The 21,954-nt window shown below is 53.9% G+C and overlaps 9 protein-coding genes across 9 annotated transcripts; 4 read left to right on the top strand and 5 right to left on the bottom strand.

Annotated features, from left to right (window-relative positions):
• Positions 1-2,378: 2,378 nt before the first annotated feature.
• AFUA_6G11520 (transcription factor domain-containing protein) lies at positions 2,379-3,900 on the top strand (the record flags this gene model as incomplete). Its single annotated transcript, XM_745942.1, has 4 exons — positions 2,379-2,621; positions 2,672-3,019; positions 3,134-3,366; positions 3,414-3,900. 4 exons carry the CDS (start codon positions 2,379-2,381, stop codon positions 3,898-3,900), a joined length of 1,311 nt encoding a protein of 436 aa, XP_751035.1.
• A 728-nt stretch (positions 3,901-4,628) lies between these two features.
• Positions 4,629-5,126, top strand: AFUA_6G11530 (GFA family protein; the record flags this gene model as incomplete). The annotated part of the gene is made up of 2 exons (XM_745943.1): positions 4,629-4,784; positions 4,845-5,126. 2 exons carry the CDS (start codon positions 4,629-4,631, stop codon positions 5,124-5,126), a joined length of 438 nt encoding a protein of 145 aa, XP_751036.1.
• A 703-nt stretch (positions 5,127-5,829) lies between these two features.
• Positions 5,830-7,901, bottom strand: AFUA_6G11540 (phosphotransferase family protein; the record flags this gene model as incomplete). Its single annotated transcript, XM_745944.2, has 4 exons — positions 7,543-7,901; positions 7,188-7,490; positions 6,758-7,132; positions 5,830-6,704 (listed from the first exon to the last, which is right to left on the bottom strand). The coding sequence occupies exons 1-4, from the start codon at positions 7,628-7,630 to the stop codon at positions 5,830-5,832; spliced, it is 1,641 nt and encodes a 546-aa protein (XP_751037.2). The 5' UTR covers positions 7,631-7,901.
• A 756-nt stretch (positions 7,902-8,657) lies between these two features.
• On the top strand, positions 8,658-11,071 carry AFUA_6G11560 (putative integral membrane protein; the record flags this gene model as incomplete). Its single annotated transcript, XM_745946.2, has 6 exons — positions 8,658-9,559; positions 9,614-9,803; positions 9,863-9,967; positions 10,039-10,436; positions 10,510-10,574; positions 10,635-11,071. Exons 2-6 carry the CDS (start codon positions 9,645-9,647, stop codon positions 11,069-11,071), a joined length of 1,164 nt encoding a protein of 387 aa, XP_751039.1. The 5' UTR covers positions 8,658-9,559; positions 9,614-9,644.
• Positions 11,072-11,167: 96 nt separating this feature from the next.
• On the bottom strand, positions 11,168-12,799 carry AFUA_6G11570 (putative alpha/beta hydrolase; the record flags this gene model as incomplete). The annotated part of the gene is made up of 1 exon (XM_745947.1): positions 11,168-12,799. The coding sequence occupies one exon, from the start codon at positions 12,797-12,799 to the stop codon at positions 11,168-11,170; it is 1,632 nt and encodes a 543-aa protein (XP_751040.1).
• A 106-nt stretch (positions 12,800-12,905) lies between these two features.
• AFUA_6G11580 (lactonase family protein) lies at positions 12,906-14,594 on the bottom strand. Its single transcript, XM_077805086.1, has 5 exons — positions 14,358-14,594; positions 14,204-14,312; positions 13,672-14,148; positions 13,045-13,623; positions 12,906-12,987 (listed from the first exon to the last, which is right to left on the bottom strand). The coding sequence occupies exons 1-4, from the start codon at positions 14,499-14,501 to the stop codon at positions 13,265-13,267; spliced, it is 1,089 nt and encodes a 362-aa protein (XP_077661217.1). The 5' UTR covers positions 14,502-14,594; the 3' UTR covers positions 12,906-12,987; positions 13,045-13,264.
• A 27-nt stretch (positions 14,595-14,621) lies between these two features.
• Positions 14,622-15,400, top strand: AFUA_6G11590 (carboxymuconolactone decarboxylase family protein; the record flags this gene model as incomplete). Its single annotated transcript, XM_745949.1, has 2 exons — positions 14,622-14,692; positions 14,740-15,400. 2 exons carry the CDS (start codon positions 14,622-14,624, stop codon positions 15,398-15,400), a joined length of 732 nt encoding a protein of 243 aa, XP_751042.1.
• A 65-nt stretch (positions 15,401-15,465) lies between these two features.
• egl2 (putative endoglucanase) lies at positions 15,466-16,862 on the bottom strand (the record flags this gene model as incomplete). Its single annotated transcript, XM_745950.1, has 5 exons — positions 15,466-16,202; positions 16,253-16,350; positions 16,410-16,474; positions 16,521-16,732; positions 16,781-16,862. 5 exons carry the CDS (start codon positions 16,860-16,862, stop codon positions 15,466-15,468), a joined length of 1,194 nt encoding a protein of 397 aa, XP_751043.1.
• A 1,229-nt stretch (positions 16,863-18,091) lies between these two features.
• On the bottom strand, positions 18,092-19,690 carry cbhB (putative 1,4-beta-D-glucan-cellobiohydrolyase; the record flags this gene model as incomplete). The annotated part of the gene is made up of 1 exon (XM_745951.1): positions 18,092-19,690. The coding sequence occupies one exon, from the start codon at positions 19,688-19,690 to the stop codon at positions 18,092-18,094; it is 1,599 nt and encodes a 532-aa protein (XP_751044.1).
• Between the last annotated feature and the right edge of the window lie 2,264 nt (positions 19,691-21,954).

The raw sequence follows: 21,954 nt of genomic DNA on the forward strand, positions 1-21,954 counted from the left end.
CACACCGTTAGCTTTATAGCCATCCTCTTTTCTACTTTAGCTGTGGGGGTAATGGTGGCCATGGGACGCTCAACTGTGATGATCTCGGATTTATTGATAATTGCAGCAGTTCTGATGATTGCTTTCAACGTGTAGCTGATTTCTCCCGCGGTTTCTCGCTCCCTAATAGTGGAGGGTGGAAGTCTCCGAAGTAGATGTGTAGTGTGACGATGCTTTTTCTGTACGTTCCTACAACTGCCTCGAGAGCGATTTCCGTCCGTGCCGGTTCTATAGCATTCCGAGACTTGAGGAAACTAGAGATTGCAAAGAGTTGTTAGCGACAGGCCTTCAAATCTCACGCAGGGGTACATTGCCTACTGGGATGGAGAATGTGAAGACATATGTTCCATGACCGAGAGTGAACGAAGCCATGTTGAGGTTTCCTTGAGAAGGAGGAGGAAAGACTTGCTGCGTTGTGTGAAACAACTGAGAGGATGGTTAGCACAGGCCGCGCTCATTCCATAGCCCCAACCTGCCTGGTGCGATTCCGTGCGCCTCCCCGAGTCCAGTCTGGATAATGCTGAGCCAGAGAGAGTAACTTGTACTGCTGAAATATCGACTGATGATCTAGTATGAAGAATGAGGCTGCCAGAGACTGTGTCCTGGTTTGTATAGATTGCTTCCCTCTTATCCAGTTGTATCTGGACGTCCATTCTAGAAGGAAACGACAAGGAGTGTCCTAAGCGGGACAACATGAAGATACAAGTGACAGCACAATGGGCTTATATGATAGCCGACGAGTTTGAACTATTTCAAAGGTCGACTTCCATTGTACCGGACGAGAGAAGATATATCGCAGTGCAGATTGCCAAAGAAAGACAGAACATCATGAGCTAGAATTACTGTTATTTAATGTAAAGCTAGATGGATAGTACAACAAATAGGTTTCGAGACATCTCACTGCCACTCTCTCACCTGGAGGCTATGTTGAGCGTTTCAGCTCCTCTAGACGACGATGCTGTTGTGTTGCAGTTTTCTATCTAGACTATGATGAAGCGCAGATGGTCCGCGATATCTCCACTTAAAGAGTAAGGGTCCCGAATGCCAAGTGTCTGAGAGTGAGAGCCGACTATATTTATTCTTCACAATGACTGGCTCGGCATAAAACTGGAGCCCGAGTCTCAAAACCTAACGAATGATGGCTATTTCCACGCTACTAGCTGCACTATATCAGCCCTGGTGTCGGCAATCTCCGACTGTGAGGTAGACTGGATCCTCTCCCAGAGTGTTGAGCTTCTTGGTAGTGGTGTTACTTACCTCTGCCAGTGTCAGTTGCCATGTTCATTGAAGGCCAAAGACCAGTGATATGGATCCTTGGATTGCTCGAGCGTTTCAACTGAAGGACAGTCACCCATAAGAGGACGGGGGGACATCGAGGTTTGTATGACCTTGGATCGATAGACTTCGGCGGAACGGGGATTTTGGATCAAAGGAAAAGAAAAATATAAGAACAATGGCTTCTTCAGGCGTAGCCAAGCTGCCGTCTCAGCACTATTCCGTGGTATGTTCTCCTATAACAATAGGGGCCATTCTGCTAATATTGTCTGAGTGTGACGCTTGTCATTCTAGAAAAGTATGGATATCTCAGAACCCACTCCAGAAGCCTTGGACAACCGCCTAAACATTCTAACTGCGCTCTAACTATTGGTATAGGTGCGATGTGACAGGAATGACCCTTGTGGGAACTGTCAGGACCAACGAACTGCATGTACTCGCCGACGGAGCAGGAGACGACTACCAAAAAAAATCTTACTTGGCGCACAAATGAAAAGCAGTGCGTCTCAGTCGAGCCGGAGATCCCCCATTCCGCTCCTACCTGACGCTTGTGGTGGTTCTATCTTCGAGATTGTCCGGCAAAGCGACACGTCTACCACAGATAACATCTTTTCCACGATGGACAACTACAAAATGTCGCTTAAGATCGCAGGACAGGGGAATTACCAAGATCCATGTAGAGAGCAAGAGCTCCGTAGATGGATCCTGTTAGTTCCGCTAACAGATGCTCAGTTGACGAAGCAGCGCCCACTAGACCGTATACAGGGTCTTGCCTGGAACAGGATCCAAGTTATCGAGTCAGCATTCTATGTCGCAAGCCATCTTTCACAAAGTATTGGTAGATCTGGGAGCCCTCTAAACGTCGGAGGATACGGCGAGGAACAGCCAGAGATCCCGTCCATTGAGTTTCTGAGTTGGATGCTGAATGGTACAATGGTTTACAGCCCCTTGGAGTCTTTGATACCGTGGAATACTGACTTAGTCTCATAGATCTCGGAGGCGACAGATTCGGATCATTTGTATTGGATTACTTTAAGCACGTGTCTCGACCAACACTTAAGCATATGGGACTGTCGCTTCTTCGCAAGACCGCATCTCCCCATGACACCCTCTTTTACACGGTCTGTGTCAATTCAATGGCCTACAAGTTCATAAATTGCCTGTTGATGGATGAGGATGATGGCCAGCTTTCCCAGATGCTACGGGAACGCGCTGCGAAGTACAAGCGAACTGCCCAGAATGCGTTGAGGAGAATCCCACTCCTGACATCACCTTCCCTTGCTCTTTTACAGGCCACTCTTTGCGGCGTGAGTCATAAAACATTTCGTTTCTTCTGTCACAATCTGACAGAGAGCAGATTTTCCTATGCCAGGGGTCAGGTGAGACTCAGCTGTGCTGTGATTTGACGCGCGTTGCTTGTAGGGTTTGCGTTGATCTTCGCCTCCATGCAGCCGCCAATTCGCAAGGTGTAACTGAAGAAGAGTACTTCTGCGTCATGTGGTGCTATATGCTTGACAGAAACTATGCCTGGAAGCTTGGAAGATTCGACTGTTTCCTCAGTGTTGTACCAGGCATCGATGATACTCCAGTCTCGGAGCTTTTCTCCATTTACATGGAGCTGGCGCATGTACAAAGTGTGCTGATTCCCTTCCTTAATGACGAATCTTTCTCGGAAAGAGAAACGGCAGGCCAATCCTTTAGCCATGTGCGAGTCCAGTTATTCTTGACAATGGATAGAATTCGGCGCAAGATAGATCGGGTACTCCCATAGTCCCATTTCTCCGTGCTACTGACTGCAAGCTGACTCGACCGTCGCCAGGTCTCACCTCCCTCGCCGCAGTGGAAAGGCCTGGATGTCCGCTGCGAAGTCGCGGCCCTCGATTTCGGCTTCCATTCAATCATGACCACCATCCTCCACTTGACCCAAGTGAAGTCGGGTGAGATCCATGGCGCTGGAGAGCTGTACCTCCAGTCAGCCCGCCAGGAGCTCTCGGCACTGGTAAGTCTGTGTCGACCAAGCGATCACCAAAGAACTGCTGCCTTTCTGCACTGGTTAGTTTGCTCATCCTACCAGTTTGGCGAGTCTAACACATCCTCAGGACTTTGCTGTACTATCCTCTGACCGCCTGCTTCGTCCTATTCTGCAACGCCGTCGCGACATCCCATCTAGGTGACTTTCACCTTTTAAAGACGGTCGCGAACTGCTTGATACAAAGCGGGACAGTCAGTCAGCCAATTGCCACACTGCAGCGACTATTCCATGAATTTGTCTTGCTATCCCAGACCTTCATCAGTGGACCAGGCTCAATGGCGCCTGTAGATGACGGAGTTCTCGAGAAGCGATCCAACCTCACACAAGAGCCCACTCCCCCTTGTAGCTCACTGTCCCTGTACGGGATAGACTCTGCACCTGGACAGGAGACGACGTTATCAGGCGCAGACGACTATTTCTACAGTTCGTCATCTTCTGTGTTCGATCAGATGCTGTCTCCAGGCGAGCTGGCATTCCTCAATGGATCGCATTCCGAAGGGAATCTCGCTAGTGAGATGTATGGCTATCAGCAATGTAATTTATGGTCCAGTTGAGGTAATATATTGAGGTAATATAGAGTACTGGGTGTCATCTGGGTGTCAAGTGTGGATTTATCTGCTTGGGGAAAGCTAGTTGAGATATATGGCTTCGTGGGCTAGACATCTTTATATATATGCACGCTTACAGGATATGCTCTATAGATCCTGGATATGAGAGTATTACACGTCTCCCCAAAACAGTACACGATCCAAAAGTTGATACAGGCTGATTCTCTCAAACACGGGTGTATCTAGGCGAAATCATATCCTGAGGCAAAGAAGGCATTTGCATCGTTAATATACGCAACCCAACGCATAATAGAGTAGATCACTATTGAAGAGTAGGAAATCATCGGTATCTCAGCGACTCAATCATGAATTGATCAAAATGACGAGACGAAAGGAACATCGAACGAGGACAACTGCCTATTCCTGTGCAACATGATCGGACGACTGCCGAGCGCTGTTAACCAACCGACTCGCCAGCCTTTGGCTGTCTTCTTCCTAGTCACTACTAGTATATTCGAGAGCTATACTATGTCTTTCGAATCGTTTCCACCGACTGCGTCATATTAGGCGGCCATCATGTTGGATGTCAGCCCCGCCATGTCAGCCTTGTCTGACCAACGTTACAAAACCAGAATCCCGTCTTCAGTGGACTATCATCAAGACCGACACCAGTGATTCTCCTTGTTTTCTCACCCACCCCTCAGAATTTCATAACCCACTGGGCCAGCATCGACATGTCCACCCCGGACGTCGTGACCGGCAGCTGCCTCTGCCAGAAAGTCCGCTACAAAGTGACCGGCGCGCCCCTAACCACCATCATCTGCCACTGTGACAGCTGTCGCAAAAGCACCGGGTCAGCCTTCATGGCAAATAGCTTCTATCTGAAAACCGTACGTGATGGTTTCCTCCCGCCCCGGAATGGCTGCAAGCCAAGCTAAACCCGCCGATAGCAACTACAGGTTCTCGCAGGAGAAGAGGTCCTGAGAGTGTACCACGACAGGGGCACGGGGTCGGGGAAGCCGCAGTCGAGGTCGTTCTGCTCGAACTGCGGCTCGCCGTTGTTTATCAGCAGCGAGTCCATAGACCCTGCTGCGGTGACTGTCACCTCGGGGACTATGGATCTGGGGCCTGCGAGGAGCGAGTGGGCGCCCGCGATGGAGGTCTTCTGTACGAGGCGGAGAGAGTGGCTTGCACCGGTAGAGGGGACGGAGAAGCATGATACTATGATGTAACTACCCTTGGAGATGGGTTCATTGCAGTGGATCCTGCAAGCAGACGCAACGCGACGATCAAAGATCGGGTCCGTCTGGGTCCCGGCAACGGATATATGGATATTGAGAGCTGGGGGACGGGGACTGGCCACCGTCGCGGCTGCGATATCGCACCGCATTTGACAGCTGAAAGGAACTCTTGTCTCCAGTAAAGGGGCCATTAGTGGCCTCATATAAATAGCTGCGTAAGCCGTTACAAGGCGAAATCAGCCCTTCAAGGTCCCGCTCGCCAAGTCGACTGAATGTGAAGAGACGAGGAGTCGTGAGATTCGGGAGGGAGGGAAATCGAGCCCGGGGCGAAACTTCCTTGAACCCAAGGGGCGCACGAAGGACGATTTGGGACTCAGTTCGGACGGGCCTGTCCAGCTGGAGATCATCATTTCGAAGGAAATTACGGGTGGTTAGCGTATGGGTCTAGCAAGACGGCGAAATCTACATGAGTAACCAGATTGAGCATTTGTTTGGGGATAAGGGACTCAGGTGGAGTAGACTGCACCCTGTTGCTGCTATTTGCAAGTCGATTTTCACCGTTTAGACCATAGGAGCAGCAGGGAGAAACACAATGAGACACTTTGGTTCTACTTCGATAGTAACTCGCAACGTAGTCTTGCATTTCACGACTTATACGAGCCTTCCCTGCTTCAGAGGAGGTCATACAGAATGACTATCCTCTCTCACGGAAGAACCACTGCCGCTTCGCATCCTCCTCAGACATATGCTCCATCTTCGTCTTCACAAACCGGCGATACAGTTTATCATGCCTCGCCTGGATCTCCTCAAAGTCCACGCCAGACGGCACCCACCCGCCATCATTCGACCGGAGAAGCTGCTGCGTATGCTCCCGCAGTTTTAGCCAGCCCTCGTACTCGGCCATCTGGTGCTCGTGCTCTGCCACCTCCGCCGCGGTGAACCGGTACGGACACTCCTGACTCACCTGTAAACGCGCCCAGTGCTGCGAGAGCTTGAGCAGGCAGTCGCGTACGGGCAGAATCCCGTCGCGGTAGGTGAAGGGGCAGGAGATGAAGAGGCGGCGGATGGCGGCGTCGGGTTCGGTGAGAGCCAGGTACGATTCCAGATGGGACTTGAGGAGCGCGGCCTCGTAGCACTTGGCGCGAAGGGCCGCGTCCTGCGCTTGTTGCGTGTTGTCGTTGTCGGTGGGCGGGCGTTCCGGGTTGGGCGTGCCGGGTTGGTAGCCTTCCGGCGGAGCGAGGAACAGCGGCCAGCGAACCTGCGTGAAGCGTGGAAGGATGCAGGTGAATTGCCAGTCGATGACGCCGACGATGACGGTGGGGTCGTCGGCGGAGACGAAGATGTTGCCTGGGTGAAAGTCGGGGTGGCGAAGGACGGGCTCAGTGTGCCGGCGAATCGGGACGGCTTCTGTGAGGATCGGCATCACTTGCATGACAGTCTCGAGGACGCGGATGTGCTCCTCGGGAGTGCCGTAGTGCGGGCCCCGGCCAGCGTAGGAGGTCTTGTAGTTGCGGACTTGGCAGATGCCTTGGTGGGCGAGATCGCGGCCGAGCTCGGCGAGGGTTCTCCCTATCGCTGTTCAGTAGAACTCCAGCCAAAGCAGATCGCGGAGGAGGACGGACAGGGCCCCGAGTACTTTGCATAGTCGTCTGCATTTGCCGCGAATCCACCTGGCCAGGAGCCGTGGTACATCGGCCCGAGGCAGTACGTGTCATCCACGTCGATGGTGCGGCCGGGTTGTTGCAGCGCCGGGGGGAGGGCGTTTCGCAGATACAAGGCACCGTAGCCCGGAAACTGCGTGGCTGCCAGCTTACTTTCGAGCGAGGCAAAGTTGCGGATCAGCTTCACGCGCTCGTGTTCGGCAAGGGTGTCCCACGCCTTGGTGAGCAGCTCACCGACGCTCGGCTCCAGGACGATGTATTCGGAACGGACGGGGTTGGAGTCGTCTGCGCACCAGGCGAGGACGTCCGACACAGGCGTGGTCGAGTGCGATTTGACTGCGCTCGGGGTCAGCCATCGCCCGGCCTCACGGAGACAAGACGAGATACCTACCGAAGTCCAAGACGGCCACCTCGGACGCGGTCCCGTACCATCGAGGGACGATATTCCGACAGGGAATCTTGGCCAGGATGTTCGTCCCATTTTCGGCGGTCATCAACAGCGCCTTGTTGTACCCGCCCTCCTTCTTCTCGATGCGGGTAATGGGCGAGCCGGCCACGCGAGGCAACGCGGAGACCATGCGGCAGAGTTCGCGGATGTCAAAGGGCGAGTACCGTTTCGCCCGCTCGTATCCTTCGTTCACGAGGAAGCGGCCCTTGCTGTACCCGAACAGATCTTTTTCCGTCGCTGGTTTGCCTGGCATCTATCAGTCGGGGGGGATATGCGGGGAGGTGGAGGGGTGTCATACCATTGGCATAGAGGGATAATCCTCGTCGATGAGGGGATGCAAATCTGTATCCAAGGGAGACACAGCGATGCGGGCTGAATCTGCCCATTCTGAGCTGTTATTGTCATTGCTTTTGATGTCCCGACAGGATCGTTTGGAGATAGGGGCCCGACGACGTCATGGTTGTGCCAGCGTCACGACATCGGACCGCGCTCGTGGTCCATCTGGTCCCGATGTCTTCTCTCGAGTGCATTAGAAGACTATTTCCTAAGTATCCAGGGCATTGCATTCACTTTGGTGATGTAAATCCAAGCGACCGACCGTAGCTTCACTTCTATCCAGGCTACAACCGCATGGTCACCGACGGGAGAACCCAAAGTCCAGGCGATTGGTGCCACAATGAAGCCAAGACCAAGGAGATGAATGATCAGAACGGTCTGGACAGGGATCATTGCAGATCGGTCATGATACACGTGTCGTGGAGTTCCACCCTATCTCAGCCTAAACGAGGACGAGGAAGCGCCCCGAAGAAGAGTGGAGTGGAATACGAGACGGGTTCTGGAAACCCACCGTAGTAGTCACTATGCTATTTCATTGTGTCAAATGGACTCGATTCTATCGAGAATAGACTACAGAAAGGTGCCTAAGAGTCCAAGCCACATGCTACCTCGGAAGTCGACTCCACCTCAGGGCAGGCAGGACTGATCTGCCCCTGAATGAGTTTATCCACCGGATGTCTCCCATAAAAGGGTTCCGCATCAAATCGGCGAGAGTTTACCGGTCCGGCGACTTGCGAGTTTACCACAAGCTATTGTGAATGCTAGCCAGCTAGGGATATTGCTGGACGAGGATCCAACGGTCACGGTAATGATGATCAGCACGTGGCTACGGAGTTATTGCTCGAAGAACATGACCGTGACGCTAAGGAGGATAAAAAAAGATGATAAGAAATGATCCCGATGATTGAAGAATCGATATGGCCTGGATGCTTATGTTTATGGCTTGTTTAGAAGCAGAATGGCTTGTGCCGGATCAGTTAGTCGACATCCACAAGACAGGGATACGCACTTCTGCAGAGACTGGGAATGCCATCTTGCAAGGATCAGAAAGCCCATGACTCAGTCTCGACTCCTGCAGAAGACATGGTGAGACGCAGTGGAGCATTTAGCCATGTTTAGTTATTTAGTGTTAGGGCGAACCCCGTCGTTGTCTTTGCCACGGGGAAGGGCAATGCATTTCCCACATACGGGATGGATCCCGGCCGCTGTACAAAGTACTCAGAGCATTGCACTGTTGCAGTTAGTGGAATGGAGGGCGAATTCATGCAAGTCCATACTGTGTACTGTGTAGTCGAGAATTGAGAATCTTAGGCTATAGTCTACTGTCTTCACAATACCAATGACGGGTCTGGCGCTGAAACAGCGACAGCAGCACTAAACGTTCAGTGCCCTCAATCTCCGACTTTGCCGCAAATGCATACTACCATTATGACGTTGCCATCTGCCAAAGTCCATAGTCATAGTCATAGTCATAATAATGCTCATCTTCGCAGATTGATCACGACTCCGGAGTAGACTTGCGTCATCTAGTCCTGATGAATCACCCCTGTCGCTTTCTAGGAACCAGAAACCTGCCGCTCAGGCCTTGCTCTCGAGTCGTCTTGAGGCACACAGTACGCATGAACTTACGGCCTCGACCGCTGTTGCTGGGTGTTTTATAGGCTGTCTGCATACTCCACCGTTAGTCAGTACTCCGTAGTCTACTGGTTAACTAGTCTCCGACTGCGGAAAGCAAATGGAAATGGCAAGTGGCAATGTCCATCACATCACATCCCTACGTCTGGCACTGCCCGGAGCAGACTAGCAAAAACGGACTACGGGGAGGAGAAAACCCAAAATGCTGCTATCTGCCAAGTGCGCACGGTGAAGTCACTAAAAACTTTCTGGGCCACTAGGATACCGCTGTTCAAGGTTAAAAGTTCCAAAATAGGAGAGCAGTCACTCCTATTCTGTTTCCTTGGGTGGTGGCCCTTGACTCGGTATATATGAATGGCTGGATTTCCCCCTCCACTTGGCTCATCTCATCTCAATAGCAATAATACCTAGCAACATGCTTCAGCCAGCATGAGCACTACGAGCAAAGATGACCGCAGTCTCGAGGTCAAGGTCGTTGCGGCCGTGTTCATGGCCATAGCCTCGGTAACCGTGATCCTGCGATGCTATGTGCGATTATTCGTCGTCAAGGCGTTTGGCTGGGATGATGGCGCCATGGTCATTGCCATGGTATTCCATCCTTCTCTCCTCTCCTTCCTGACCGTCTTCCAGAGACTGACCTGACATAGCTATGGTACCTCATGTTCTGCGGATGTATGATCGGGGGAGCCCGCTATGGCACGGGCAGGAGATTCGCTGATCTGACGGCCCATCGGCGCGTCACAGCCATGGAGGTATTTCCCCCTTTCCCCTCCTCATATCCATCCTATCGACATCAAATAATGGAAAGGGAAAAAAAAAATAGTACTGGTGGCTCTGTGAAATCGCCTATTGCTGGGCCTCAGTCGGCTGCAAAGTATCCGTCTGCATCTTCCTACGCCGCATCACCGTCAAACGCCTCCACATCTGGATCCTCTACTGCGTCATCGCACTCACAGCCATCGCCGGTTTGGCGTTTATGCTCATCATGCTGCTGCAGTGCCGGCCCATCGAGTACTTCTGGACCCGCACTGCGCTCGACCCCTCCATCCCGGGCTCCTGCATCGACATCCACATCGTCATCGCCATGACCTACGTCTACAGCGCGTTTGCGGCGTTGTGTGATTTCACCGTGGGTATTCTGCCTATCTTCATGGTGCACAAGCTGCATATGCGCCGGCAGACCAAGATTGCGGTGATTGGGATTCTGAGCATGGCTTGCATGTATGTCCATTCATCACCCCAGTTGATTGCTCCCCCCCCCCTCTTGCGACAGCAAAACTGACCACGATTGCAGTGCCTCCTCGGCCGTGATTATTCGTATCCCCTGGGTCCACACTTTTGCGGATCCAGACTTCCTCTGTAAGTTCCCATCCTCCTTCCGATCCGGATAGCGCTCTCTGCTAACTGGTGGCTGGGTAGATGCGACCGTCGAGATCGCGCTCTGGTCCAACATCGAGGTCGGCCTGGGGATTTCCGCCGGTAGTCTCGCGACCCTGCGTCCGCTGCTTCGCATGCTGCGCGGCTCCAGCACCACCGACGATTACATGTCCCCAATGCCGGGGAAGTCGTCCTCGCGCCGCCTCGGGCCGAGTCGTGATCGCCCCGTGCCGCTGGGATCGTTGGATACGGATGCCGGAGGTCGGTTCCGCCCGGATAAACTCGCCACGACGGTGACGACGGTGCATGCGCCGGAGAGTCCGTGGAGGGGGTCGAGCGAGAACAGCAGCGAGGAGCGCTTGAATTCCGAGCGGCCGGTGGCAGACGGCGGAGACATGGGACTGTCGGGCATCCACCGCACGTTCGAGGTGACGCAGACCTCCGAGGCCAAGTCGGCCAGCGTGAGAGAACATTTATAGTAATGCTATGATGAAAGTTTTCATTTGTCATTAAATTAAATTCAGCCTCAAATTTGCTATACTGTGTAGACATAATATGCAAACAAAGCAAGCAAGCTACGGATGCAAGAAACTATTGACCACCTCCGTAAAAGCCTGTGGCTGCTCCACCATCGGCAGATGACCCGCCTGGGGGATGATCTTCAGCTCCGCGCCCCCGTTGAGGTCACTCGCCATCTTCTGCATTGTTTGCGGTAGCACTCCGTCGCCCTCGCCCGCCACAAACAGGCCCGGCACGCGCGCATCCGCCATCCGCTCCCGCACATCGTACGCACACAGCGCCTGCATGCCCTTGTGGAATCCCTCGAGGCTGTTGGCGCGCACCACCTCCTTGACCCGCGCCGCGACCTCCGGCTGCGTCTCGTACGTTGCGGGCACGAACCACCGCCGCGTGGTCGCCTCCGCCAGCTTCTCGCCAATGATGGGTTCCTGCGTGTCAGGCGACACGGCCCCTTCGCTGGCGGCCATTGCGTGCCGGTCCGTCCATGCCTGGCGGTTCGATTCCGGCGCGGAGCTGTTGGTGTCGCAGGCGATGAACCGCGTCACACGCGCGGGGTACAGCAGTGCCGTGTTCAGCACCGTTACGCCGCCGAGGCTGACCCCGATGAGCGTCGCCTGCGGGATGCGGAGCGCGTCCAGCAGCGCGATGATGTCCGAGGCCAGGACGTCGACGGTGATGGGTGTCTCACCGCAGTCGCGGCGGCGGCCGCGTGTGAGGTAGCGTAGGATCCGGTAGTTTTGGTTTTGGGGGTTGGATAGGAAGGCATCCACAAAACCGTCCCAGATGCTCCAGTCGACCAGGATGGAGTTGCTCAGGACAATGACCGGGGCGGTGGGGTCCGTGCTGCCCTCGAGCCGGTAAGGGAGTGATACTCCGTCTTTGGTTGTCACGTATGACTCCACTGCAGGACGCGTGGGGGAGGGATACGTCCTCGTGCGGTTGTCATTGGAGTGCCAGGGCCCGACGACGTCCTTGGAGGCAAGGGAGGCGAGCTCGCGCGGAGCTGGTCCAAAGGTGTAAGCCCACTCGTAGATCCGGCGCTTCTTGCTGATGGCAATCTCGCTGATCCGCTTGCTCCAGGGGGTGTTCTTCGCAGCATTGTGCTCCGGGCCCTCGAGTCCGTTCTTTGCCGCGTACTCGTACAAGGAAAGGAACTCGCGAGGGGCGTTGGGGTCGATGGCTGCTGTGACGAAGCGGCGAGAGCGACGCCAGCCAGGCACGCGGGAGAGCATGCCGAAGTGCTCCTCGCGGTACCAGCGGTTGAGCTCGTCTTCTTGGTCCGCAGGGACGACAACAGACACGGCAATGAGAACGGAGCCAGCGGAGGCGGCGTCGGTTTCGTCCTCGAGAGGACGGTAGTCGGGGGCTTTTTGATCGTCCAACAGGTCGTAGAGTCGGCGATCGACGGCAATTTGAGCCATGGTGGCTTTCTCGCGGGGGGTCTTGATGCCGTCACCTCGGAGTGCCAGGTACGTCTCGCGGGTCAGCTCCACCATGTCGGTGATATCGTACAGAGCAACCCATTCCGGCTCGAGGCCATCCGCAGCTCTGTATCTGAAGCCATTGGTGATAAAGGGCAAGCGTAGACGCAACGGACCGTGTTCTGTGTTGTACCAGTCGTGGAATTGGGCCGCGGGGAGAGACGGGCGGGGTTGCATTGTGACGTAGAGCAGGCCGGGGGTCGCCATGTTGTTCTGTAAATAATCAACAATCAATGAGTAATTGTATGATGAAGAGCAAAGCAATACAACTGAAGACAAGAATGTTTTTTTATCTAAATGAAATTAGACTCACAGCACAGGCGCTCTATATTCAACCCCAGACCCCTCGGAAAGCACTCGACGCCGATCTCGACTGCCGACCGGAGACCCGATGTCTGGCAATGCCGCTGATGTTAGTCATCTCATGCCATCTTATCAAATACTGTCCTCACTCATTATAATCAAATGAAAATGAGTGAATTTGCATCATTTTCGGTCTTCGATGGATGGGATGATGAGCAGATGAAGATTGGATTCTCCTGATGAGGAGAAAAGGGATAAATCAATCCAACCACGTGACTGTCGTAGCATCACAACCATTACATTGTTGCAGACACAGCACGTTCGATCCTTACTATTTGAATAATCCTCTCTATTGAAGTCTATATCTCATTAATCGTACCAAACTGCATTCATCCCAAATCCCTTCTCTGGAATATCCAGCCTAGCCACCCGGGCCAGCGTCTCGTCCTTGAAGCGATATATCTCCACAAACCCGTCCTGGTCGTCGCACAGCGCCAACCACTCATCGCTGAAGTCACAGGGGCTGACCGCATTGGAGTGACCACCGCTGTTGGACGTGGGGTGGATGAACAGCTGTCGTTCAATATTGCCGTTGGGGCCCAGCTTGAAGGCCGTGATATATCCGGTCCAGGGGCGGCCGTAGGTGCCGCGGGTAGTCGCAAACAGGTACTCGCCGCTGCGGGTGGTGAAGCAGACATCACCGCGGTATTTATTCGTCGGAGGGACGCCTGGTTTTCGTCAGTCCTGGACGGAGCGCCGATGGTAAAAAAGCTTACCTGCAGGGAGCAATGGGTAGGTGATGTGCGTGAATACAGGGACATGGCGCTTCTCGTCAATCACATACACCGCCAGCCGGTTCCCCGCTTCCATCAGCGCGTATAGATACTTGCCGCTGCGGTGGATATCGACCCAACGGGGGTGGTCGTCTGGCGATGGGGCCTCAAGACAGTCGACGAGGGTCAGCTCGCCGGTCTGAGCGTCCTTGCGATGGGTCCAGATCTTGTTGGCCTGCAGATCGGCCGAGTAGAGGTAGGTTTCTGTGGGGTCAAAGACCATGCCGTGGATGCCTGTGTTCTCCTGGTATTCGTAGTTCTGGACATTCTTGACCAGACGGCCGTCGGAGGGGTCGACGGAGAAGACGTTGCCATAGCCCGCGTAGTTGTAGAAGGGCGCGCCATAGACGTTGTAGGGGGGTTTGTGCGCTGCCAGGACGAAAATGGCGCGGGTGTTGCTTTCACTACTGGAGGCCAGAGCTGGGTAGCTCAAATCAGCATCAGCCAGACCGCGCAGAGATGGATACGAGCATACGGTGACCAGCAAGAGGATGGGCGACCTGGTGGACGATGTCTGTTGGGCTGTTGATGGCGAAGCTGTTCCACTTTTTCATGGCAGCTCCGTAGAGGGTTTTCTTGTCATGCTGGACAACATTAGCGAATGTCGCTGGAAGAGGTTGGATACCTACAGAGATAGTTAACCATGAGATGGGCTCATCCTCTGGAATCTCGGTCTTCTTAACCAACTCCAAAGTCAAGGCCTCGTCGTCGAACGCGACGGTGTACAGCCGACCTGGGGGAGTCCACGTGCCGATCACCAAGTGATGCTTCATGTTGACAGAGATAAGATCGATTGGATCTCAAAGTAACATAATTGATGAATTTGAACTACATTGAGATGATTTTTTTTTTCTCCATACTTTCATCTTCATAATGCGGGGGAACGGCATTCCATGACGGCAGTGCAGATCTGGGAAGAAACAATACCCGCGGCTAAAATCAATTCCACCGCATACATCCCTACGTATGGACTCGGATATATTTGTACTTCATCTCAATAACACATTCAAGCATTCAACTCGATACACATTCCAACATATTCGAAAAAAAATCACACTGCACCATGCGCCTCCCCTACGCTCCCTCCACCCCACCCCGCGACGCCGACCCCTCCACCACCGAAATCTACGCCCGCATCGCCGCCCGCAGACACCCCCGCCCACTCATTCCCCTAGATCTCTCCCTGCTACACTCCCCCCCCGTCGCCGACGGCTGGAACAGTTTCCTGGGCGCCATCCGCACGCGCACAATCCTCCCCGGTGCGCTCCTCGAGCTCTCCGTCTGCCGCGTGGCGGTCCTCAACGGCGCCGTGTACGAGTGGAACGCGCACGCGCCGCTCGCGCTGAAGGACGGGGTGACGGCCGACGAGCTGCGGGCGGTGCGCGAGGTCGAGGCGACGACTACGGATGCCGGCAAGGAGGCGCTGGGGCGGAGTGTGCTGAGCGAGGTGCAGAGGGCGGTGGTGCGGTATACGGATGAGATGACGCTGCGGGTGCGGGTCGAGGAGGAGACATTCGAGGACTTACGGAGGGTTGGGCTGAATGAGAGGGAGATTGTCGAGTTGACGACGGGGGTGGCGGCGTATAACTGTGTTAGTCGGGTGTTGGTTGCTTTGGATGTGGGGGAGAATAACGGGAGGGAGATGAAAAGTGTGGAGGAGTTGGTTGCTTGAAGCATTGATTACACGGCAATCCAAAGGTCATCCAATTTTGCGAGATATGCTATGTGCTATGGAAACTACAGGCATTGAGAGTAGTAGTCGTTCAGCTTCTGGCAGGTATAGGGGCTCGCGCAGGCTGTTGGCCCGGTCCATCCGATTCCACCGCATTGGCCCCAGTGCTGTGCGAGTCCGGTGCCACCAGGGTTCCCGGCCGTGGTCGTGGTAGTGGTGGTAGTAGGCTGGGTGGTAGTTGTGGTGGTCGTTGGGGGGTTACCACCCGAACCACCGACGAAATACGGCTTCAACAACGAGAGATAGTTCTGATAGGCAGTACCCGACGGCGGCTCCATGTTGAAGATGTAATCTGCCCACCAGGGACCAGCGGCCCACCATGCCGCGCCCATCCACACATCCGAGTTGGCAGACAGGTAGTCAAGCATGCCTGTGACAGCGGACTGGCACACGCTGTTGGCGCCTCCAGCGAACTCGCCAATGATACCTTTCTTACCATTGGTCTTCAACCACTGTGTGGCGGCCTGCACGCGCTCCTGGCCGATGGTGGAGCTCACGCAGGTGGCCGACGTGCCGGACCCGTCGGAGTCGAGATACTGGTGCATCTCGTAGACGATCTTATCCTGCGGGTCGGTGAGGGCCTTGAGGTTGTCGTTGACGGTGGTCCAGGTCCACGCGCCGGACCACGAGTTGCCCTCGACGAAAATGTACTGCGACGTGGCGCCTGCAGCACGGATGGCGTTGATGGCAGCCTGGTTGAGGTTGAGCACGAGCGTCTGGTCCATGTCATGGTACTCGTTGTCTATCTGGTCAGCTTGTCCTCAAGGCATATCAAACCGGACGGAAACATACTGGTGTCAAAAATGACATGGTCATTGGACGCAAACTGGGCAGCCAGAGTCTTCCAGAACGCGGCAAAGTCGTCAGTCGACGAGATGATGTTCCCGTAGCTGCGTCGTCAGCACTGTCTCGCATCAGCAGCAAGGCAGCAGAAGAAAAAAAGACTCACTATCTTCCATAGTTATGGGGATCAATAACCGCGTACGCCCCCAGACTCGTAATCGCATTGACAGTCTTATCCTCGTTAGCGACGCCTCAACACCCAGACCAGCAGACCAACCGCCTTGAGATCATTCAGGTACGTCGCATCCGGAGTCCCCGTCATCTGATTCGGGATCAGCCTCTCCATGCGGAAAGCAACCCGGAAGATGTTCATCCCCGCATCATGCAGAGTCTTGATCGTCGACGCATCGGGCCAGATATAATCCGTCCCCAGCACGCCAGGCAGCTTGGTCTCTCCGAACTCAGCGCCAGACTCGTTACTTCCGAACCCTATCTCACCGTCAGCTTCTGCGAGCAAGCGAGAAAGGGGAAACATACAGACAAACCCAGAAGCCCGCTTCGCATTCGGCGCCGCCACAGCAAGGGGGAGAAGTGCGCAGATAATAGTGGAAGCCTTCATCTTGTACTTGTATCCAGCGTATACTTACCAGCTATACACTGAAGGCCAGTCCAGTTCACACAATGATGGTATATATATTCATCGCTGCTAGACAACAAGACATTGCGACGGCGCTTCGGACCGCACCCCGACACTTTCTGCAAGCCTGCGTGTCGACAAGGACGTACCATCCCAAACCGGAACGGAGCCAGGGAGGGCTGCCTAACCGATTCGTCACGGTACTTGAGGGTGTCATCTCCGGGGATAGATTGCATGGCGTCTACCCTGCAGGTGGCGACGGCCGAATCGGCGACGACCTGTTTTGCAGGAGACTGATGCAGCCACGCACGAAGTGGCAGCACAGACACTACCCCGACTTCTCTGCAGGTAGTCTGCTCCGCCAGTAGTCTGCTATTCAGCATAGGGTGATTGTCAGGGATGATCCGGGCCTATTCCGGATCGCTAGGCACCAGTACGTGAGGCCAGGGGACTGTCGTGGTCAATTGCGTACTGGTGGAAGGCAACATCCTTTTGCGTATATTAATGAGTAGATTAGAAAGTAAATTACATTAGTCGACTACCTGCACTGCACATGCAGCCAACAATTCCGGTATTCTATTCTTATTAGGCTAATATTGTTATATATTCTCCGTACAATACGACGCAAATCCATCTGCGGGGGTGGCTGACCGCGCCTTTTGGCTTGTGGAAATTAGCTTGATTTGCCTGAATTCTGACCTAGTGTAACATCTCGCGTGAATTATGAATAATTTCATGACCTAATACCGGCTCTTAAGGGATTCCTACAGAGTACATGCCAATGTCACGCTGCCACCCTGCACCCCAGAAACCGGCAAGTGACCCCGGAGAAAAGGATATGCAGGCGCAGGGGATAACAGGACGCCTTGCAGCAAATGACTCGTCACAGGCTGAATCAAGCAAGTTGGTCTACTCCGTAGCCAGGGCCGAGACTTGCATTAGCTTGCTTAAAGGGTGAGTTCTGCAGGTTTTGTCCAATCAACTGGGGGGAATATAGATTAAATGTAGACTGTTCGTATAAAGGGTGCCGAACGATGTCGCCGCCTATGAAAGGGAATACGGAGAAGAGACCAATGGAGGTAGTAACAGGTTGCATTCAATTCAATTCAGTTCAGTTCAATTCAATTCACACTAGCAACTCAATAGTAAAACATTTTCCTTCAAACCGTCAGCGTCATCCAGCTCCTGGCCGAGGAGGCCACCACTCCCATCTACAGGCACTGAGAGTAATAATCATTCAGCTTCTGGCAGGTATAAGGGCTGGCACAGGTTGTGGGTCCGGTCCATCCGATTCCACCACACTGGCCATAGTGCTGTGCGACTCCGGTGCCGCCAGGGTTTCCAGCCGTGGTCGTGGTGGTAGTAGGCTGGGTGGTAGTTGTCGTGGTGGTTCCGCCACCGGGGTTCGAGCCACCGCTGTTGAAGGTCGAGCCGATGGGGCCGACCTTGATGTTGGAGTAGACGACGTAGGCGTCGGGGTGGTTCGCCTCGACATCCGCAGGGACGCCGGAGGAGATGTCGCAGGTACCACGGGCGACGCCGGGAGTGGTGGAAGAGGCAGTGGTCGGGTAGTTGCTGTCGAGCCAGAGCATGTTGGCCGAGTGATCATCCCACAGGGACATGACGAGAACCATGCCCTGGGCGAGGGCAGCACCCATGCCCTCGAGGCCGCCGTGCTTTTCGAAGACGTTCTGGTCCTGGAACAGGCTTTTCTGGGCGGTGCAGTACTCGGTGGTGATGGAGTTGCCGCTGACGCCGGTCCAGGTCGACTCCGAGTTGGGGATCACCTTGCCGTTCTGCACGTAGAAGCGCTTGATCTCCTTGAGGGTGCCGCTGGAGGTGCCGTCGTCGGTGATGAACTGGGTGACGACGGTAAACTTGCTCTTGGTGTCGACGGTCATGCCAGGGCCGTAGAAGGTCTTGTTGCCCTGGCGGAAGGAGTTGAAATCACATCCGTCGGGGTCGCAGGTGCCGCCGTAGCGGTCGGAGCTGTAGGTGCCACCGCAGGCATCACCGGTGCACATCACCTGGCCGGGCGTGTCGCACGGATGGGGGGTGAAGGCCGTGGAGATGCTGTTGGCCTCCCAGATATCCATCTCCGCGCAGCAGGACCCGTGGTTGCCGGTACCCGCATTGGCATCGTTGGAGGAGGGCTGCCACCCTTCAACGTTGGCCTGACCGTTGATGAACTTGAGGTCGCGAGGGCACTGCGAGTCACAGTATCCAGTACCGTACTTGGCACCGGCCTTGTTGGTTGGGTACTTGGACATGCCACCGTCGGCGTCCATGGCGACAAAGTACAGAGCACCGTTGAGACCGCAGGGGAGGTTGGAGACATCGACATCGAAGGTGAACTCCTGGTTCAGCAGCTTAAACATCTCGTAGGTCGAGTCGTCCTTCATCATGTACAGACGCGAGCCAATGTTCTTCTGCTGGCTGGTGGTGACGAAGTTGAGGCGGAGGGAATTGCCGCTGGCGGTCACACCATAGGTGGATTCGTAGTTGGCACCCTCAAGGGCGCAGTTGGATGCGCAGGTCGCATCGTCAGGGCAGATAGTCGTGTCCCAGGTGTTGCCGGTGTAGCAGTTGGTGTAGTCGCCGACTTTGTGCACCCAACGCCAGTTCGCGTCGATGACCACCTTGCCGTTGTTGGTGGTGCAGCTGCCGCCAGCCGTGCAGCTCTGCCAGGTCATGGACGGATGCACTTCCGCCTGGGAAGTACCGACCTGCTGAGCCTGGCCAGAGCCCAGAAGGGCGGCCAGGATGAGCGCGGTCTTGTACATGCGGTAGGAGAAGGTGGAGGCCAGCATGGTGATGATTATATCCAAGAATTGGACTGGATTGACTGGTTAGGGAGTGATGGGGAGGAAAATAAAGACTCATGTAAAGAGAGATCGACCGGCTTTTATATCTATGAGCCCGAGAAAGTATTAAACTGATTCAACACCCTCATCCGCTAACGACGCCCACGGGATCGCAGCATGAAGCAGCTCAACTTCGTCGTCGACGGCTTTGCGGACCGCATGCCGTTGTATCGCCCCATGGGGAAGAGTTGATTCCCCGCGTGAAGATGTGAAGAAATTCCAGCGTTCAGTCAACTAGCGTAAACGAGATGAGCTGTGATTGATGCCTTTAGCATCCGGTACCTTGACCGATCAGGAATCGGCTAAATAGCCGTCAGTCAGCGGTTATGCACCAACTGAGGAGACGACACTAGCTGTACCCTGTTGCTCCTTACTACGTCGTATTGCATTTCTGCAGAACCTTAGGGCTTCTCTTTCTGGATTCGGCCCGTTAGGCCGCCGCTTTTCGGACAAGCATCAGCTAACTGATCGTGGACATGCAGGCTCGGTGCGTGTCCTAAACCATCAGAGAGTACCAGCGCCAAAGCATCAGCACTAGATCAATCCATCTCTGCTGTATTGATCAGAGTATACTACGTAGCCATAGTCGTTTACCGGTAATTCTCGGGTCTCCCTGTCTTCAAAACCTAATGGTTACGCAAAGCCCCCTACAACTGAATGGCCAGAGCATCTGGCTACTGAACTAGTATTGATACGAGGTTTTAGTGCAGCCAATGGTCAAACTACCCTATACAAGGATGCTACTTGTATGCTATGAAAGAAGAGTGGCTCTCTGTTTTGATGCGCCCTTTTCTTCGTTCCCACCAGCTCCTCTCTCCGGCAATATATCATGTCCAAGTAATGCTCGCATTAGATGTGGAGATCCTACGGAACAATCATCTCGTCGTCAAACTAACCGGATGACTGTATGATAGCTAGTCGGTCTGATTGGCAAATTTGTATAGGACTTACTTCCCGGACGTTCCGACAACCTCAGAGAAACTTTCTCCCTAGCTAGGATTTCCGGTCTTGCTGTCCAGAGATCTATTGACTCTGGAGCTGTTGCTCAGTTTTAGCGTCGCACTATGAGATATTGCGCTGCTCGTTCAGGCATGTACAGCTCTAACCGAAGATCAGAATCAACAGCTGCTCCCAGATGCGGCCCGCAGCATGCATTAGGCCTGGGCACTAGATGCTGCTCACCAGCAGAATCGATAGATGAGAACATATGAAGTTGACATCATATGTTTAGACTCGATCTGTAACCAAGCACCTTTGATTATGCCCTCCCTTACAATCTTCAAACACTCTCTGCGTTAAACCTTGTTCGATTCAGCCTCACCTTCTGGTCTGAGCATTAACTTATCTCTGAGAGTGGAATAAAAACAAGACAGCATGATTAGACATATAGCGAGATATCGCGCATCAAGTCAGGGGGAGGGCAGGTGCACGAAGGCCAACTATGGGGCTAGCAAGGATGTAGTATGTACAGAAAACATGAGTGTTAGCCTCTCGGCTAGTATCGTCCTAGGATATAGAAAAGTTTCTCAAATCGGTCATGCCGTTGTTAGCTTGATGCAGGGGATCCAGAGAGAACCGAGCCTGTAGTATGGGTACACGAGAAAAAGGCGACGTGCTAGAGTTGATACCAGCGATGTAGTGCGTGCCCTTACCATCAATCGACGTGTCTGGGTCATCAGGAGTAATCCCGGACTAGTGCTCTGAGCTCCTTGAAAGCGGCGGGCAGGTCCGATGCAGTCTCGCTTGACATGACGCGGACTGCAGGCTATGCTCGTTGCTCCTCGGCATTTGGGCGGCTGATCCCTTTTTAATCAATTAACTGCGCTATGTCCCAGATCCTGCAATCATATCGCGACCAGATATTAAATCTTCTCAGTCTTGGAAGTTGCTGAGTATTTTCCGCCTGTGCTCCGAATGATTTTTGCCCAAATCAAGAACGCTGAATAGCCCTTCTGTTTCCCAATCGGGAGCTCCAGCCACTTACTTGGCCTTAGGACACCGAGACCACATGCTTCTCAACCTGCCATATTCCTCTCTATTAAAACTGTATCCATCATCTGACCATGAGTATAGACCTCGCATTTGATTATATGCGAAGTCCACACTCAACCATTCACGATTGTCAGTGTCCAATGCTCCGATAATATCCGCACTGCTTCATTAACCAAACCGGGAAGAGCTCACTCTTCGCGAGTGGCCAGCAGCAAGTC

Source organism: Aspergillus fumigatus, chromosome 6, assembly GCF_000002655.1.
Source record: "Aspergillus fumigatus Af293 chromosome 6, whole genome shotgun sequence".
NCBI lineage: Eukaryota > Fungi > Ascomycota > Eurotiomycetes > Eurotiales > Aspergillaceae > Aspergillus > Aspergillus fumigatus.